Source organism: Geotrypetes seraphini, chromosome 4, assembly GCF_902459505.1.
Source record: "Geotrypetes seraphini chromosome 4, aGeoSer1.1, whole genome shotgun sequence".
In the NCBI taxonomy this organism is placed as follows: domain Eukaryota; kingdom Metazoa; phylum Chordata; class Amphibia; order Gymnophiona; family Dermophiidae; genus Geotrypetes; species Geotrypetes seraphini.
This window is the reverse complement of record NC_047087.1, coordinates 206242541-206262224: the sequence shown is the minus strand read 5'-3', so window position 1 is coordinate 206262224 and position 19684 is coordinate 206242541. Positions and strand designations below refer to the sequence as shown.

The 19684-nt window shown below is 41.9% G+C and overlaps 1 protein-coding gene across 8 annotated transcripts in view; it reads left to right on the top strand.

Annotated features, from left to right (window-relative positions):
* The window catches only part of GRID1 (glutamate ionotropic receptor delta type subunit 1), a 1864061-nt gene extending 1845346 nt beyond the window's left edge, over positions 1-18715 (top strand). For all 8 annotated transcript variants that reach the window (XM_033941939.1, XM_033941936.1, XM_033941932.1 and 5 more), the window contains one exon: positions 17760-18715. In XM_033941939.1, the coding sequence (XP_033797830.1) occupies positions 17760-18188 (429 nt within the window). In that variant the 3' untranslated portion in view covers positions 18189-18715. The remainder of the gene's footprint in view (positions 1-17759) is intronic.
* Positions 18716-19684: the final 969 nt, after the last annotated feature.

Here is a 19684-nt window from a genome sequence, read left to right as displayed (position 1 = left end):
GGATAAAACTAATTTATTAATCTATTCCGGTTGGCCCAGGTGCCTCAGGCCCCACCTGTGGGCGGGGTTTGAGCCGCCTGGGCCAATCAGGCTTTAAGGCCAGCCATTCCGGGGATGGCTGGCCTGTTGGATGGGGAGAGGGTTAGGGTGGGCTGATTGGGGGGTTTAGGGGGGTGGTCGTAGGGAGGGGGGTTGCGTCGAGGAAAGGAGGGCCTGGGATCCCTCCTGCCCGTATTTTAGTTGGGGGTGGGGGTAGGGGTTACATCAGGGCAGGAGGACTTGGGCTCCCTCCTGCCCCGATCATGTCGGGGGTGCCATGGGGCAGGAGGGCTTGGGCTCCCTCTTGCCCTGATTGAGTCTGAGTTTCGGGGGTGCTGCAGAGTAGGAGAACTTGGGCTCCCTCTTGCCCCAATTGTGTCGAGGGTTTGAGGGTGCCGTGGGGCAGGAGGGCTTGGGCTCCCTCCTGCCCGGATCGATGTATGGGGGGATTCCGTAACCGGTGTTGTTTTTGACAGACACCGGTTACAGAATCCAGCTTTTAGGCGAAGGACTGGCTCCTCTTTCGCCTAAAAGCTCTTGTTTTGGGCGTTTGGGAGTTAGGCTTTTTTTAGGTTGATTATATGGTGTTAGTGTAGACGTGGTGGTGATCTGGGCATTTAAACAGCTGAATGTAGAGACAGGCCATTATTAAAAAAAACCTCCTTTTCAACCTTTTTTTTGATAATGGACATTTTCCCTGCTTCTACTTTCAACGTTTAAGGCCTTAGGCCAAAAGGGGACTTAGACGTTTTTTTTTATTATGCCCCTCCACGTTACAATACTTAGAACTTCATAGATATGGTATTCAAGTATTCCCAATATAAATCGTACCCTCTCTATTCCCCTCCCCCACAAGACATTACATCTCCCTCATAGCATAATGTGCCTTTGCAACAAGCACACACAAACACACACCTGTAAAAGAAATATAAATAATTTGAATTTAATGAAAGTCATATTCACAGAACGCTGATTTATTAGAAGCTGAGGTATACATATAAGTATGAAAGAATGATGGCAGAACTTTGGGGGACTGGTAAGTCCTTTAATGATGTATGGAGTCCATTGACTACTTTTGTTGCATTACAGTAAGGGTAATGTTTCTTCCCTTTTCATTAGATTTCTTTACACATCCAGGGAGGATGGGTGAGTGGGAGAAGGGAAATGTACTTTGAGGAGTTAAATTATTTAATTATAATATTGAAATCACATCATATGTTTTATTGTATTAATAATTAAGATGAGGATAGGAGTAAATGACCCTTTAATGTAATAATTGTACAGTTATTAGTGCGTTCTATGCAGTATTTTATGATTTACCAATTGTATTGCACTATCAAAGTTTGAAAATCAATAAAGATTTAAACAAAAAAAAAAAAAGCTGAGGCACTGGATCTGGGCAGCTCACTGGTGTATTCATTTAACCACAACAACGAAACAGGAGATACTACCTTTCCAAGGTAGAAAGACAAGAAAAACAGCAAAGGCGACCTGTGGTGCTTAGTTTCTGTATTGCATTGATAAGACTCACCACGTACATGTTTCGGCCACTATGGCGATTTCAGCTGCTGTTACTCTGTTCTGACAAGCTGACATTTAATTTTCTATTTTGATTTTCAAGTACTGCAACAATCAGGCTAAAAATATAGGTGCTTTACTTACGAACTTGAGAGTCATTGAGCAGTGCGGTTCCTGAGGAAGGGGGCGTTCACCCCCGAAACGGAGTCCGTTGGACATTTACTTTGCTTACTGCTTGTGGATTATCACCTCCACTACACACGGAGAAGCTAAGTTCTTTCAGGCTGTGTACTTTTGAGTTTGGTTGGATTTGGACACTAACTTTCCAGCTTGGCCCCCAGCTTAGGGGTAAGAGATGAATTCCTTCTTCATTTTGATAGTGTGTGTTTTTTTCATTTGAGTTTTTCACACATTGCACATTTGCACTATTTAGGCACTAGAAATATTATCCGGAGCAAGCCCGGGGATGTTTCGCAGTTAACACCTTTCTGGGTGTAAACCCGCGACAGCTTTTCCCTGGAGATTCCAGAGGTTGCTGTGTGACTGAGGGCTTGTCCGTTTAATACTCTTACTCATAGATTCCTCCTGATTTTTTCTTGGTTTGGAGTTGGACTTCATCTCTTTCCCCTAATCGTTGGAGACTTCTTGGGGTGAGGGAGGTTCTTTATTTGTTATCTTGTTTATGTACCTCCTCGATTCAGGGTTCTATTTTTGTCTTGTTAGGACTATCACTAGGGACATCATTTTATGGATGCACCAGACTGGGTAGAGCAACTAGACACTGAGGTAGCCTCTTTAAGGGTCCAGGGCCATGTAAAGGTGGTGGCTTGGATCTTTTGAGTGGTAGGAGTGGGCAGAGTAGGAAGGGCTTCAGTCAGGAGGAGTCTGGAGCCAGGAGGTATATATGACTTTTGATGGGTAGGCAGTAAGCCAGGAGGGACCCTGCACTGCTGACCCAAGAACATTGGATCACGGCTTTGTAGGCCAATTCTCCTGGGGTGGTAAAATAACCTCAATAAAAAGCTGTGGTTATTTTTTTTTTAATGCCTATGCAACTTGCAGTGCCACACTGCAAATAATGGTATGGGGTTTGAACCAAAAGAAGTATGAAAAGAGACGGGAAGACCCAAATATGTATACTCTGGAGGAGAGGAGGGGCAGGGGAGATATGATACAGACATTTAAATACTTGAAAGGTATTAATATAGAAGCAAATCTTTTCCAGAGAAGAGAAAATGGTAAAACTAGAGGGCATAATTTGAGGTTGCAGGGAGGAAGACTCAGGAACAATGTTAGGAAATTATTTTTCACGGAGGGTGGTAGATGCCTGGAATGCCCTTCCAAGGGAAGTGGTGGAGAGGAAAACAGTGATGGAATTTAAAAAAGTGTGGGATAAACATAGAGGATCTCTAATTAGAAAATGAAGAATGTAAATTAAAGAGCTAAGGCCGGTACTGGACAGACTTGCACGGTCTGTGTCCCATATATGGTGATTCGGTGTGGGTGGGATGGTTTGGAGTGGGCATCAATGGGAACTCCACTAACTTGGAACATGAGGATGTTACTAGACAGACTTTACAGTAGATATTCTGCAAACAGAATGGCTAGATAGGCTGGAGTGAGCTTGGATGGCAACTTCAGCATTTGGAACCTAGGACAATACCAGGTGGACTTTACAGTCTAAGACCCAGAAAAATCAAAGAGAAGTTAATTTAATCATGTATTTTTAATGGGTATAACTAATGGGCAGACTGGATGGGCCATACAGGTCTTTATCTGCTGTCATTTACTATGTTACTATGTTAATGTTATGATATTTACATAGTAATGAGATGCAAAACAAGCATTTGTATGTTTTGCATCTCATTACTTTGTAACCCATTCACTTAAATGTTACCACAGTGAATTTTGTCAAGAAGGACATGGCGATGCTTGAGAGGGTCCAGAGAAGAGCGACGAAAATGATAAAAGGCATGGAAAACCTTTCATATGCAGACAGGTTAGAAAGGCTGGGGCTCTTCTCCCTGGAAAAGCGGAGACTCAGAGGAGACATGATAGTGACTTTCAAGATCATGAGAGGTATCGAGAAGGTAGACAGAAATAGATTCTTCAGACTAATGGGGCCCACAAGTACAAGGGGGCACTCGGAGAAGCTGAAAGGGGACAGGTTTAGAACCAATGCTAGGAAGTTCTTTTTCACTCAGAGGGTAGTGGACACATGGAACACACTGCCGGAGGCTGTGATAGGACAGAGTACACTCCAGGGTTTTAAAGAAGGATTAGATAAATTCCTGAAAGATAGGGGGATTGAGGGATACAGATAGAGGTAGAGATGGGATATAGAGAGAGTTTAGATAGAGACCAAGGGGATTTAAGGGTTCAGACAATGATCACCATACAGGTCATGGGCCTGATGGGCCACCGCAGGTGCGGACTGCTGGGCGCGATGGACCACTGGTCTGACTCAGCAGAGGCAACTTCTTATGTTCTTATGTTCTTATGACCCTTTAAGTCATGTTAAGGGGCAAGTACTGTGACCTAAAACCCTAACACAGATTGTTAACTTTCCACTTTAGAGTGCTATCAATATATTTTTTCACTCTATCCGTTGTTTCCCAATTACACTTCAAATGCAATTTTAGAATTGTCAGTGGATATAAGGGCTAGAAATCATTGGACCATTCAATTATTTTATTGCCTTTTTCTTTTGATTGACTATTGTTGCTAATATCATTATTTGAAGTCTCTTCTGTTAACATACTGTATGTACAATTTTTGAGAACCTCCTTTGTATTATAAAAATATATATATATAATAACTAGTTAAAAAGCATTCATGTTGCGAGCTTCCAGCAATTATAGCAGGAAAGGTTTGTTGATTTGACTTAAGAAAATCTAATTAATCATGTTGAGATCTTCAAACAATTGTTGAGCAACACTTTAGATCAGATAGCTCTACTCAAATGTCATGCTGATATATGTCTGGATCCTAAGTAGCTCTCTGATTTAAAGAAAGCATTAAAACTTCCATTAGACCAGAAAGGTCCTTTATTTTTTATATATTTTCCCAAATATTTACATCTATTATCAATAACAATAAATTCTATCAATAAATATCTTAGGGAAAAAAGATCCAAAGTGGACTTTGTTCATTGGTTGAAGGAGCATCCATTTTTTTTCATGACCATGAGATTTCACGTTGTTTCTAGAAAATTAGATAAAAAAAATAGCTGGGATATTTAAGAAAATATTCACCACCATTAACTTTATCTTCTGATGATATCATAGGTCTCAACTAAAGATCAGCTCCTCATAAATGTATTTATTATTGGGATTTATGAACCATATTTATGAAGAGATTCAGCAGTGAAGATTGACATAAAACTTACAATTTTGTTAAAGGATAGCAAACTAATAATAGTAAAATGACCAAATAAAAAAAACATACTATCAATAAAAACACAATAAGTTAAACCTGAAAATGGCAAATTGAATCCTAGTAATAGGACTAACATGATACTGATACATTGTTAGTAATACAGTAAAACCTTGGATTGCAAGTAACTTGGTTTGCAAGCGTTTTGCAAGACAAGCAAAACATTTTATTAAATTTTAACTTGATTTACAACCAATGTCTCGCAATACAGTATACACGCATCACATCATCACAACTGAGCCAATGGTTCTTCTCTCTCTGACACTGCAGGAGTGTAGTATTGTTCCCGCTAAGCTGCGCTGGGGTGCGCTGACGCACAAAATATTACCTCGCAGCGCACAACTTTCTCGTCACAGCGCACACAGTGTAGAGCACAGTTCTTCAACCGCCGGTCCGCAAACAAAATCTTGCCGGTCCGCGAAGGATTCGGTCCCCGCCGCAACGAAAGGCCGGCATCAGCTGACTTGCAACTTCCTGTTGCAGTCGCTGTGCTGGGACTCCTGCCTTCGCCGGGACTCCTGCCTTCCACCGCGTTTGCCTCCTGCCTTGTCTCCGCACCTCCAGACCAGCAGCGGCAGCTGTGTATGCTTTTAACTTCGGCACAGAGCTGCCCCTAATCAATAGTTTAGCGCGGTTTCATAAGGCAGCCTCGGGGCCTTTGCTAGGCCGGCCCACATCGCATCATCGAAGCGGGCCGGCTATCAAAGGCCCCGAGGCTGCCTCATGAAACCGCGCTAAACTATTGATTAGGGGCAGCTCTGTGCCGAAGTTAAAAGCATACAGAGCTGCCGCTGCTGGTCTGAACTCGTGGGGCCGCTGAAGGAGGGCAAAAAGCAGCTGTCCTGGAGGTTTCCCTTCCTCTCGCCTTTACAGGTTCCTTTTTTCCACCTTTTTTTTTTTTCCTTCAAACGGCAACGGGCCCCAGCATCGACATCAATCAAGTAAGTTCCACTGTCAATCAAGCAGTTCTGCTCGGCCAAAGCTTCCCCTGTGATATGAGCCACCCTCAGGGGAAAGAAAGTGACCCACAAAGGTGAGGGGAAGGGGGGCAGATGATGGAAGTTGGGGGGGGGGGAGAGAGAGAGAGAGAGAGAAGGGGCAGATGATGGAATGGAGGAGATGAGAGAGAGAGAGAAGGGGACAGATGATGGAAGTGAGAAGAAGGGAGAGAGAGCAGAAGGCAGATGGATGTCAGTTGAGAAGGGAGAGCAGATGCTGAATGGAAGTGGGGAAAGAACACATACTGGATGGAAGGAGGAGATAAATAAAGGGGGAAGAAAATAGTAAGATAATGAAGGGGTGAGGGAAAGGGGTGACAAGCTGTGTGTAGACACAGTGAAAAGAGGGAAACGGGACTAAATAGTAAGAAAGAATTTAATTTAGATGGAGGCAGAAAATAGAGAAGGAAGACCAGAGAAGAAAAGGGAAGAGAGAGCAGAGAATGATCAGATCTGAGTGGAGGAAATGAGAAGAGAGATATGCTAAAAACCACAGGGGGGAGGGAAGGATAGAGATGCCAGACCATGAGGGGAACAGAAGGAAGATGATGGATGCTAGACCAAATTGGGGGGTGGGGGGGGGCAGGAGGAGAGATGGCAGGGAAAGACAGACAGTGAATGGAAGGGGCAGATGCTGGACTGAAGAGACAGAGAAGGTTATCATGCTATTGTACCGGGCCATGGTACGCCCTCACCTGGAGTACTGCGTCCAGCACTGGTACTTTAAGAAGGACACGGTACTACTCAAAAGGATCCAGAGAAGAGCAACTAAAATGGTTAAGGGGCTGGAGGAGTTGCCGTACAGCGAAAGATTAGAGAAACTGGGCCTCTTCTCCCTTGAGCAGAGGAGATTGAGAGGGGACATGATAGAAACATTCAAGGTACTGAAGGGAATAGACTTAGTAGCTAAGGCAGGGAGAACGAGAGGGCACTCTCTAAAGTTGAAAGGGGATAGATTCCATACAAACGTAAGGAAGTTCTGTGGTAGAAAGCAACATATTTATTTGGCTCATAACTTGCTGGCGCCCGATATTTTTAGCTCACAGTGAAAAAAGTTTGCTCACAACACCCGCCCGCTTAGAGGGAACACTGGTAGTGACTGTTCTAAATGAGCGAGGTCTTGCAATACAAGTACGTAAAGTATTTTGTATTAAAGTTATTGGGCTGTGGAACGAATCGTCCGAGTTTCCACTATTTTCCTATGGGGAAATTTGCTTTGATATACGAGTTCTTTGGATTCCAAACATGCTTCTGGAACAAATTATGCTCGCAAACCAAGGTTTTACTGTATAAGCTTCTAACAACACTGTAAAACAACCATATAACAGAAATATGATAGCTGTCAGCAGAAGGAGAAAATTGCATAAATAGGCAGCATGTAAGAATGTTCATATAACACAGATATGATACTCATGACACAATGTCTGCATAATACAAAGGAAACACCTTAATAGGTAGGCATTAGAACATTCAAATAGCATAACCCCCCTCCCCTTTATCAAGCTGAACTAGAGGTTTGAGCATGGGTCGACAAGGTAAGTCTCTAATGCTCATAGGAATTCTATGAGCGTTGGAGCATTTACCATGCCTGCTCACACTAAAAACCACTAGCACAATTTAATAAAAAGGGCCCATAGATATTAAGGATGACAGACAAAACATTCTCATTTTGAGGGAAAATCTATAAATGGCACCTAAACTTAGTCACCGGTAGGTGCCCTATCAGTACCTAAGTTAATTGTGAAACACTGAAAGCAATGTAAAATTTAAATCATCTACCGATACCTAAATAAAAAGTGCTAGAATCGTGCCTCTGGAGGCGCCTAACGGTTCCTAATGCCACTATAGGCGTAGCTAATTCCGGAAGAGGGATTAAGCGCCATAAAGCGCCTATATAGGCGCAATTCACTGCAAAGTTAAGTGCCGGAAATGTAGGCTTTGAAAACCCTGGCCTACATTTCCGGCGCCTATCTTTATTGGAGGCCATTGTTTGATTGGTGTGATTGGTGGCGGCTGATCTCAATGCCATTTAGAGAATCCAGGTCATCATGTCATTTCTTGTGTCGTTTCAATGAATGTGTAATTTGATCAGTTTTGTTGGCTATGTTTTTCATCTCAGGAGCAAAGTCATTGACTGCCAGATTCTGTACAGGTCATCCAAAGTTGGGCACACAAGCTTGGGCATGGATTACAGATCTACATAAAAATTAATTACCTAAGCAGGCATTAGCAATCAATAATTTGTGTTGACAGGCACATAATTATCAGTATTTAGGCATTATGCACAGATCTGCCATACACCCTATAACATGCATATCTAAATGTCATAGCATGCAACACCAAGAGGGCATAACCATGGGAGGGATATGGAAAGGTCAGGGGTGTTCCCAGAATTTAGGCATAACAGAATAACTGCATTAACACAAACTAATTGTGTTAGTGCATGCTAAACACTAAAGACGCCTACAGGAATGTAATGGGTGCCTTTAGCCTTTAACATGTGCTAATCATTAGCATGTGCTAATATGATTAGCGGCTGTTGATGAATTCCCCCCTTATGTACGTAACTGTCATTAGCTGGGCATCAACATTTACCCCAGCTTTTAGAATGTATAGGAGGGGCCAATGAAAAATTCTCAGCCCAACCAAGAAGAGAATGATGTGGAGCCAAGAAACTTACAGATTTTTGTTTTTGCTCAACTTTAAGTCTTAATATTTCTAATCTTCTCCAACTGCTTGTCTTCAATTCAACTATCTCCTGGTATAGCCACATCTATCATCCACAGCTGCTTCTTTTTAACCACAGTGATATCAAGTGCATTGTATGGGTAGTATTTGTCAATCTGCATCCTGAAGTCACGGACAATTTTGGCTTGTTTATATTCTATCATGGTTTCCATTTTGTGGTCCCTCCAATTCGTTGTTAAAAGTAAACAACATTTTTGACAAATATTCCAGTGTGTTATGGCCGCTACTTTATTGTAGTCAGTCTGGGTGATCTTTTTGCAGCCAGTGACTAAGTAGCCTTTATTTAATTTGTTTCAAGTCCCTGTTCTTGAGTTACCATGATTATTCCTTCAGTTTTGGGGGGGGGGTTTCTTGAATGTTCATTTCTTCAGCAACTGCTACATTTTAGATCTGTCAACTTTGTCCTTCAGTATCTTCTTTATACTGTCCATGGAGTCATTTATTGTGCCACTTTTCTCTTTTATTTCTTATTTGTTCTTTTTCTGTAGACCCGCATCTTTCTTTGGTCTTCCATAAGCTTTATTGATTTCCTAGCTTTAGTGCATCCTTTTCATCATTGTTAATGTAGGCAACCAGGCCTCATTTCTCCTTTTCCTTTGTTTGTAACACCTGCAGTAGTCGTCTTCCAGCTATGCTACAAGGAAGATAAAGCCCATGAACATCATTACGGGGATGCAGAGCATGACTGATGGAAACAAAAACAGATGAGGAAATCCCTATGAATTAGTACTCAGAGCAAAAAAAGAAAGTAGGGGAGAACCAAACCAATTTTAACTCAAGGTAAAAAAAAAAAACCATCAACAAACCTTTTATTATTTGGACTCCACACAGATTTGCATTTTGGAATGAAGGTGTCTGCCTACGAGTCTGATTAATAACAGTGGCTTTTACCTTGCGTTGAAATTTGTTTGGTCCTCCCCTACTTTCCTTTTTGGTTTGCACATTGATGGCCATGGTTTTTTTTGTGTGTTTTTCAATCCAAAGTTTCTAGCTCTGCCTTAGTTCAATTTACAGTTTGGCACTGTATCTAAAGAAAGGCATGGCCCAGAAGTTGATGATTTTGGTCCTCTTTTTTAAAGACACGTTAAGGTTTTTTATCAGCAGACACTGTGGTAAAAACGCCGATGCTCATAGAATTCCTATGAGTGTCAGAGCTTTCACCGCAGCGGCTGGCAATAAAAAACCCTAACGCAGCTTAATAAAAGAAGGCCTTTATTATTATTAATACAACTAGTACTATTAACTACTACCTCTGCTTTTTTTTTTGTTAGTGTTGAGTTGTTTCATCAGTGTTTTTAGGCTTATAAAGTATATCCCTTTATTTTAGGTAAAAAGCTACATCCTAGCTGAAATGTTATATTTGCCTCTGATGTAGGAACTGAGGTGCCAAAAGATGTAGGGCACATGATATAGTTGTTTCATTTAACTGGACAGTAAAAACTCCAGTGTTGTTTATGCTTGCTATTTTAATTAATTATTCATTATGACTGCTGGAATTGATGGGCTGTTGTTTTTGCTTGTGCTAACTTTTTGCAACTGATTACTGCTGTTTTGACAGTCATTTTTAATAAACAAGGTATAGGTGCCTAACTCTTAGGGCTCCTTTTACGAAGGTACGCTAGCGGTAACTGCCAAATTAGCACGGGTTAATCCATAAAAAAATTTTTTTTGTTGTGATGGGATGTATCAGGGGCTGGAGAGTAGGTATTTCTGTGCTAAACAATTACCCCAAATTCTGTATATGGCACCTTAAGTTGTGCATGCAAATTGGTATTCACAGTCGATTTGCATGTGCAACTTAATTGATTAGACTAATCAGCACCAATTATTGGCAATTAACACTTTATAATTGGCACTAATTAAATGTTATGGGCCAGATTCTGTATGTCTAAGAAGTGACTGAGAATCGCACACCAGCATCCTATCCAGAATCATGTCTGTCCTAAAGGACAGATTCCTAAACCCACCTAATCGCCCATGTCTCAGGTGCTGGTAAGAGAATTGCCTAAGGATCCCTTGCCATCAGTTGATCATGGCAAGGGAATCCCCCTATTTATTATTATCACAGCTCTATAAATAATAATTAATTTTAATTATAATTTGTGAAGTGTTCAGACCAATACCCGTGTATTCTGTGATCTCACTGAACTGGGGTACATTTGGGACCATCATCACACTTCTAATGTCCCATTGCCAGCCTCCTTCTTCTATATAATTGGTAAGACTCTTTAATACTCATTATATATATTTGTAGATAGTTTTTATTATATAAACAAACACACTTATCTTTATAGCTGTTCCAATAGGCTTGGCGTTATTCTCTTTAACTTCCAGCTGCAGCGAGGTAAAGTGCTTAAATCATAAAGTGCTTGTGCGTATAGTGTTAACTTCCGTGTTCGCTAAAATTTATTCTTAAGCCCGGCCCCCCGACTCGAGTTTCGGGTCTTTCATCAGGAGGGGTCCCTGTTAAAAACACAATTTTAATTAAAACCTTATTAAAACTTAAATATTTAAACGGAACTGAATTTCTCTATCCTACTTAATCTCTTATGTATTGTCTATTAGACCAACCTATTTAAATAATTCATTTTTACATACCTATATGGTACATACATACCTATATGGTACAATACATAAGAGATTAAGTAGGATAGAGAAATTCAGTTCCGTTTAAATATTTAAGTTTTAATAAGGTTTTAATTAAAATTGTGTTTTTAACAGGGACCCCTCCTGATGAAGGACCCGAAACTCGAGTCGGGGGGCCGGGCTTAAGAATAAATTTTAGCGAACATGGAAGTTAATAGTCAACACTATACGCACAAGCACTTTATGATTTAAGCACTTTACCTCGCTGCAGCTGGAAGTTAAAGAGAATAACGCCAAGCCTATTGGAACAGCTATAAAGATAAGTGTGTTTGTTTATATAAAAAAAACTATCTACAAATATATATAATGAATATTAAAGAGTCTTACCAATTATATAGAAGAAGGAGGCTGGCAATGGGACATTAGAAGTGTGATGATGGTCCCAAATGTACCCCAGTTCAGTGAGATCACAGAATACACGGGTATTGGTCTGAACACTTCACAAATTATAATTAAAATTAATTATTATTTATAGAGCTGTGATAATAATAAATAGAGATTTAATAATCATCACAGAATAACATTGTATATCTCCCTATCAGTTAGTATATCAAGGGAATCCCCCTGCCATGGTCAGCTGAGTGGCAGTGGCAGGGAATCCCCCCATGAAATCTCCTGGCAGAAGGGATGCCCACTTGCTCCTGCCAATGAACCCCTGAACCCCCCTGAAGCATCTGAACAGGAGGGATGCCCACTCCCTCATGTCGCTCAACCCCACAAAGCATCCAGGTAGGAGGAATGCCCACTCCCTCCTGTCCCTGAACCTCCCCCTCCATTGAAGCAGTCAGACAGTAGGGATACCCACTCCTTCCTGCCCCCAAACCCTTCAGGAAGCATCCAGACCCATACCATCCTAGCCCAAGCCCCTTCCCCCTCCCATTGAAGCCTAGCAGGAGAAATTCCCACTCCCACATCCCACCACCTGCCCAGAACCCCTGGTACCCTATGTACAAGAATCTCCCTGACCCCCCAAAGCTGCAGGCCCCCATGCCACTCCCTCCTACCTCCAAACCCCTGCCTCCCCCCCATTGAAGACTGGCAGGAGGGATGCCCATTCTCTCCTGCTGCCACCTGCCCAGAACCCCCAGAACCCCTGGTACCCTGCAAAGAACCCCCTCTGACCCACCAAGGCTGAAGGCCCCCATACTCCTAACTATACCCCCACTCCCCATACCTTGTATTTGAAAGTCCAGACAGAGGTAGACTCACAATTACCTGCTATCAGGCCTGTCATTCCCAAATGGTGGGCCTTCCCCTTCCCAGTGTGTTTTGGGATGCACCAGGAAGAGGCCTAAAGCTCTGAATGTTCCCATAGGAAGGTTCCATAGACACCTGGGTTACTTGCTTCTTAGACCACTCCCACTGTATCTGATTGGCCAGGTACCTAAAATCCCTCCTATGGGAGGGACCTTATGCATCTAAGCCAATCAGAGCCTTAGCTCCCCCCCCTCCCCGGTACATCTCAGAATGCACCAGGAAGAGAAAGACCTGTCATTTGAGAGTGGCAGGCTTGGTGGCTGGAGGATGTGAGCCTCCCTCCAGCTGGACTTTCAAATACAGGGTGTGGGGAGTGGGGGTAGAGTTAGGGGTATGGTATGGGGGGGGGCCTTCAGCCTTGGGAGGTCGGGGGGGATTGTTGCAGGGTACCGGGGGTTCTAGGCAGGTGGCAGCAGGAGGGAATGGGCATCCCTCCTGCCAGTCTTCAATGGGGGGAGGCAGGGATTGGTGGTAGGAGGGAATGGGCATCCCTCCTACCCAGCTGCTTCAATTTGGGGTGGGGGTTCAGGGGCAGGAGGGGGTGGGCATCTCTCCTGTCCAGATGCTTTGGGGGGGACGGGGGTTCGGGGTTTAGCAGCAGAAGGGAGTGGGCATCCCTCCTGCCAGAGGATTTTGCAGGGAAGTTCAATCTCTATACTTCTATCAACTCTTAAAAAATGCTAGCTAATTTGCATTATAGAGGACCCTGTATTATTTCCACTTAAGGGAAGCTTGATTACAGACATTTTTATGTGTCTAATAAATCAAATATTACATGCCATGACAGGATTTTTAAATAGACTTTAGTACTATTTCATAAGATACAACAGATGTCAGACCAGCACACAGAATACATTCAGCATGGCCTACCGTATGGTGTAGACAAACCTAGCTCATGTGACTATATCAGACTAATGGAGGTAAGTTGAACATTCTGCTACTAATGTGTGTTGTCATGTATCCTACAGACTATTGAAATTATGGAATAATGGCAGTTTAGGGGGAAGTTATCAATATGGGTTGCTATTAAGATAGATTCTTAAAACCCTATATGCTAAAATGCTATAAACTAATATTAGTACAATATGTGTAATCCCCTAATGCAGTCTTGGAAAAGTTGATAGCACTGACATGTTCCAATAGGAATATATAAAACTAATTATTTATATGTGTATGTGGCCTCAGTGCATGAGTGAAAGCTAATAAACACCTGCTGATCCAGGGTTCCAGGCTTCTACAATTTGATGGGAGCTATTTTTCAAGCCCCTCTGTGCACCAAATCAAATACATGAACCGTAAAGTGAAGGTTTCAAAATGTGCCTTAAACACAAGTGCTATCAACGAGTCCAAAAATGCTGCTCAAAACTGCTGAGTTGCTCAGTACTTATCTTCGGATATTCTGTAGCTCTTTGCAGCGCTGTTTAGCGTTGTTTAACCTGGCCCTAGTTGTGTAAAAACTGTCCACGTTTTCCAGCTCAACCATCCCAGTTTCAGGTAAAATACCCTTCCTCAGGAGCTATTCTTTGGGCGACTTACAATGATGTAAGGGAACAAGCCGAATGAGCAATCTCCAAATGCCGCAAGCTTTGGCCATTCCCAAGAGCAGGTTAGACATGGATGTATTGCAGTGATAATCAAACATTTTGCAAAACATGCTGGACGGAAATTATACGTTTGGAACTAGACCTGTTTTAGAAGGGTCTAAGTGCCACAAAATGTGTTCAAACTGACCAGATGGCCCCTGCATGCATCAAGGTAAGATACCCCCTCATGCCCCCAGTGCTCACTGACCCCCTTCCACCACACAAAAGTAAGAACAAAAAGGTACATACATGTCTCTAAAAAGCAGCATCTGGTATGGGGAAGCAGCCTCTTGGCCTGGTGGGTGGGCTAGTAAATCATAAAGTGGAGAACCCAGGCCCAAAATCAACTCAAACCACTACATTTTTGGTAGAAAGTGTGAGCCCACCCAAACCCTACTATATTGCATTATACTGTAGGTGCCACCTGCACCATAAGTGCTATTGGGGTGGTACACAAGAGGGTATAGTAGTTTTTTTCAGGGGGTTGGTTGGGGGGCTCACCCTAAATTATAAGGGTATTATGGTGCTATATACAGCTGGTGCCCTTTATGTGACATTCACAGAACTGCTAAGGTGTCCATTACTAGGCTGCCTCACCCACGTCCAAATGATCAGGATTAGGACGTTTTCAACCTGGATGTTTTTCTGATTGAAAATGGGATATAAAGTTAGACATCCCAGTGGCCAAGATGTCTAAGTAGACGATTTAAAAAAATATATATATATTTAGACATCCAGCAGTTTGGTATTCAAAAATTTGGACATTCATCTGGAAACATTCAAGTTGGACATAGATGGTTTTTCTCCGAAAATGCCCCTCTAAGCTATGAACTGTTTTTTTTTTTAATTACTTGCTACTAAATAAGGCTTATTATGTACTTCATTTTAGAAGCCCTATTTGCGATTTGTACTTGTAAATACTGACGTTTACCTTGCATATATAAATGTAAAGCCCAGTTTTAGAAAGTCGGTATTTTCACTAAGGGGCTGATTCTATAATGGGTGCCTAAAGTTGGACGCCTCTTAGGTGACCCTCCCCCCCACCCCACCCCCGCTTTTACAAAACCGCAATAGCATTTTTCAGCACAGGCCAGCACACTGAACGCTCTGCACTGCTTCTGATGCTCGTAGGAACTCTGAGTGTTGGGTGCAATGCAGAACATTCAGTGCATCAGCCTGTGCTGAAAAAAACGCTATTGCGGTTTTGTAAAAGGAGGGCGGGGGAGTTAATTGGCAAAATACCCATAATAGCTTCAATAATTGGTAAAATAAAAAATATAATCAGGTGGTAGGCACCTATCCGATTCTATAAAAGATAGGCGCCTATCATATGGCGCTTAGCAGCACCTAACACCTAAGTGAGCGTTTCTATAGGTAGAGCATCATTTAGGCGCCACTAAGTGCAATTCTCCAAAAATTTAGGTGCCTGACCTATATTTCATGCCCCTAAGATTTTACATAGGAGCCACTAGCCACGATTCTGCAAATAGTGCCTAAATGTGATTAGTACACGACCATTGCCATTTTTCTAGGTGGTAGCCAATTTAGATGCCATTTATAAAAACAGCCCCTATGTGTATATTGCAAGGGAACATGTTTTGGACATGATGTAGGCAGGTTATGGGCAGACTTAAGGTGCCCTCAGGCTAATTCTATTAGGCTACCGTATGGCTCCAGAAAAAGGAGAATGGATCGAGACATCCGGGTTTTACACCCAGTGCTTTCAAGAGAAGTAAAACCTGGATGTCTCAATCCATCCTCCTTTTTCTGGAGCCATATGGTAACCCTAATTCTGAAGGCGTATAACATGGCTGAGACCATCTTTCTCAGCTATGTTATAGGAGTTATGGGGACAACAGAGGTAGGAGGAGCAAATTTTAGGTATTTAATGTAGAAAAGAGTAACAAAAGAAAATGCATGGGTAGGGAACAGAGAAGTCAGATGGTTGTGATTTGAAATACAGCTTTAATTGGATGCTGTGGGAAGGTAGATGGAACTCTGTCTGTCTGATGAGGTGAACTGGACTTGGTGAGAAGGGTTAATTGTGGGAAGGAAGGAGGGGAGAAGACAGTTCTTCCTTGGGTCTATATATTGGTTTTGCTAGGGTGTTGCTTTATGTGAGAGGGGAAAAGACGCTCTTCTGTTGGGATGCTGTGGGGGTATTACTGACCAAAGTTTGGCAGAAGAAGGCCTAGTTTGAATGGAATGAAGCCTCAAAAATTGTGGGAAAATGAGAATTGAGGAGACATTTGTATGTTTTTGTGGACTCATGCGCATTACCTCCATAAGCTGGGGTGCGATCCTACACTACTGTGGGTCATGCATTTGTACTAATGTTATACAAAGGTCTCAGGTTGCCATGAGGATGGCTAGTTTTTGTTAAGGATGTGATATATCAATAAAACAGTGGTCAATGTCTTGCTAATAACTGTTAAGCTAGGAGGCTGTTTATTCGGGTAACTGCTGTATGCTATTGGTGTAACTGCCAGTGTTAAATCTACATATGCATTCCTATTTCACAAAGGGAATACATGTGTATGTGGGAACAATTCATCTGTTGGGATTTATGCCTTCTCTTTCCCATGCTCAAGTATTTCAAATGTGCACATTTAGGCTGGTCCTTTAGAGGATAGATTAAAAGAGGTATCCTTCTTAACCCCCACTTTCCACTGTTTATTTTCCCCTTCATTTCCAGAATTCAAAGGCAATTGCAGGCCTCTGTCTATTGGCATTTACATGTGTTGGTTTGCAAAATGGCAAACCTACATGCATGTGCTGACCATAAGTGATAACTTGATATTTCACAACTCCATGTGTAAGTTATGGCACTTACTCATGCAAGAAGCTGTTTCTTCCATTGATTTTATACTGCCACATATATGTTAGGGATGCCAGACATTCGGATTTCCGCAGACATGTCCTCCTTTTGAGGACATATCTGGGGGACCGGACAGATTTGGGTTTTGAAAATTTTTCCTTCGGACAAGAGAGCATCCGCACATGCGTGGATGTCCAGGCAGCGGAGGAGCAGGATTAGAGGCGGGGCTAGGGCAGAATCGGTGGGTGGGACTGGGCGGTCTGGATGGGTGGGTCTAGGGGTCTGGATTTTCCAGACGGAAATCTGGTAACCCTACATATATGTGCATTCCTGCATGAATTTTACAACAGAGTAGCAAATGCTGGTTCAAATCCCACAACAGCTCCTTGCGATCTTGATCAAATCACTTAGCTCTTCATTGCCTCAAGTACAATATCAGATTGTACATCTCACAGCAACAGAAAAATGTCTGTAGCTCCTGAAGATATACTGTGTTGATAGCTTTCAGGTTTGCAAATGGTATATAACATTTTATAAAATAAATGCCAGAATTGTACATTTCTACATTTAAAATGGGGTTATGTACATTTTATATAGTATTTCACTTCCCTATTTTATGGATGTTTAGTCAGCTTTTAAAATGTAACCAAACATGTTCTTATTTGTATTCTTTTGTTTGTTTATTTGGGGCTAATTGCTTTCTTTTTCTGGCACTAGGATAAAGAAGTGAATTTGGAACAAGTCCACAGGCGTTTAAACAGTTTGATGGATGACGACTTGGCCCACAAGCAAATCTCCACCGCCTCAATTGAAATATCAGCGCTAGAGATTGGTGGAATGCAGTCGGGTCAGACCCTGGAACCTATGCGTGAATACCAGAACACTCAGCTCTCTGTCACCACCTTTTTACCAGAACAGACAAGTCATGGGAGTGGCAGGACACTAATGTCAGTGACGGGCAGCAATCTACCTTTACCCCTCAGCAGCTCAACCACTATGCCGTCAATGCAATGTAAACACAGATCGCCAAATGGAGGACTATTTCGTCAAAGCCCTGTTAAAACACCCATGCCAATGTCATTCCAGACCATGCCTGGGGGAGTCATTTCAGAAGCCATTGAGCCTTCACATGGAACATCCATATAACTATATAAAAAAAATAAACAGTGGAGCTTTTTACTACAATTAAAACACAAACTCTTACATTTTTTGTATATATCTGTAAATAATGAAAGAATGAAGTGGGGTTAAAGTGTATTTTGAATATTCCCAATTTTTGAAGTCGGTTAAAAAAAAAAAAAATGTATGAATGGCTTTGTAAATTTTGTTCTATATGAATAAAAAAAAAGCAAAATACTTGTGATCATTCTCAAGTGCCAAAGAAAATCTGTTACTGGAATTGAGGGAGTAAATCATAACATGGATTGCAAGAATATCTCCTTTTTGTTTTGTATTCTTTTAGCTTAGTTTTGTTTTGATTGGTTTTACTAGAAGATATCATCCATTGCCATAAAGCCAGTTGTTACTGAGCACTTCCTTTTACCCCCCAGGTAGAACAGATCACTTGGAAAAGTCAACAGGCACTAGAAAAGAGGCGACATGACTTTGGAAAAAAAAAAAAATGGAAATAATAATAAACATGCAGAACTGTTTCATCCTAACAAAGAAAGGCTTTGCGATTCTATCTCCACAACATTTATAGAATTAAGAAATGATTTATTAAATTGTATTTTATGTCTACTTTGCTGTGTGTCTCTTTGCTTTGACCTTTACAGTCTACAGGTTTTCATGATGCTTTTCATGTCTTGATGGGGAGGGGGGAGGCAGGGAGAGAAGTAGAAAGCCCTGAAACATGAAAACAATGATGAGCTTGTGGCATGTAAAAGTGAAGATTGCAAAGAATCAATGATTTGCAGTTAAGTGATAAAAATGAGTATCAAAAACAAGCTGAAGAAGTCATCTTTTTATGGTATGACATGAATAGAAAATCTTCAGTTAGGAGGGGATTCATCCAACAGCGCTACCATGGTAGCACACGCTAATTGCGTTAGCACATGCTAAACATTAAAGATACCCACAGGAATATAATGGGTGCTTTTAGCATTTAGAGCAAACTAATTGTTAGCATACACTAACGTGGTTAGCGTACACCAGGGCTGCCTAAGTCCGGTCCTCAAGATCTACTGGCAGGCCAGGTTTTCCGGATATCCACAATGAATATACATGAGAGAGAGATTTGCATACCAAGAAGGCAGTTCAGGCAAATCTCTCTCATGCATATTCATTGTGGATTTCCTGAAAACCTGGCCTCCAGTAGATCTCGAGGACCGGACTTGGGCAGCCCTGGCGTACACTAATGCGGTAGCGCCCTTTGATTAATTCCCTGCTTAATGAAGCAAGCCACAACTTTAACATGCTTACCACATTACTCTCAGTGCCTGATTTGGGATGTTATGTTCTCAACCCTCTCCTGGCGGTTTACCTAGCATGCTTGTATTTGCATATCCTATGCGTTTGTTTCACACAAATCTTTCTCATACAGAATTATTGTAGACCAGTTATGTGTCCCTCTACACCTGGAGTGAGAACTACTCCTCAGTCCTTTACTCCATATTATGGCAAGTATTCTTGCTTCCTTGGAC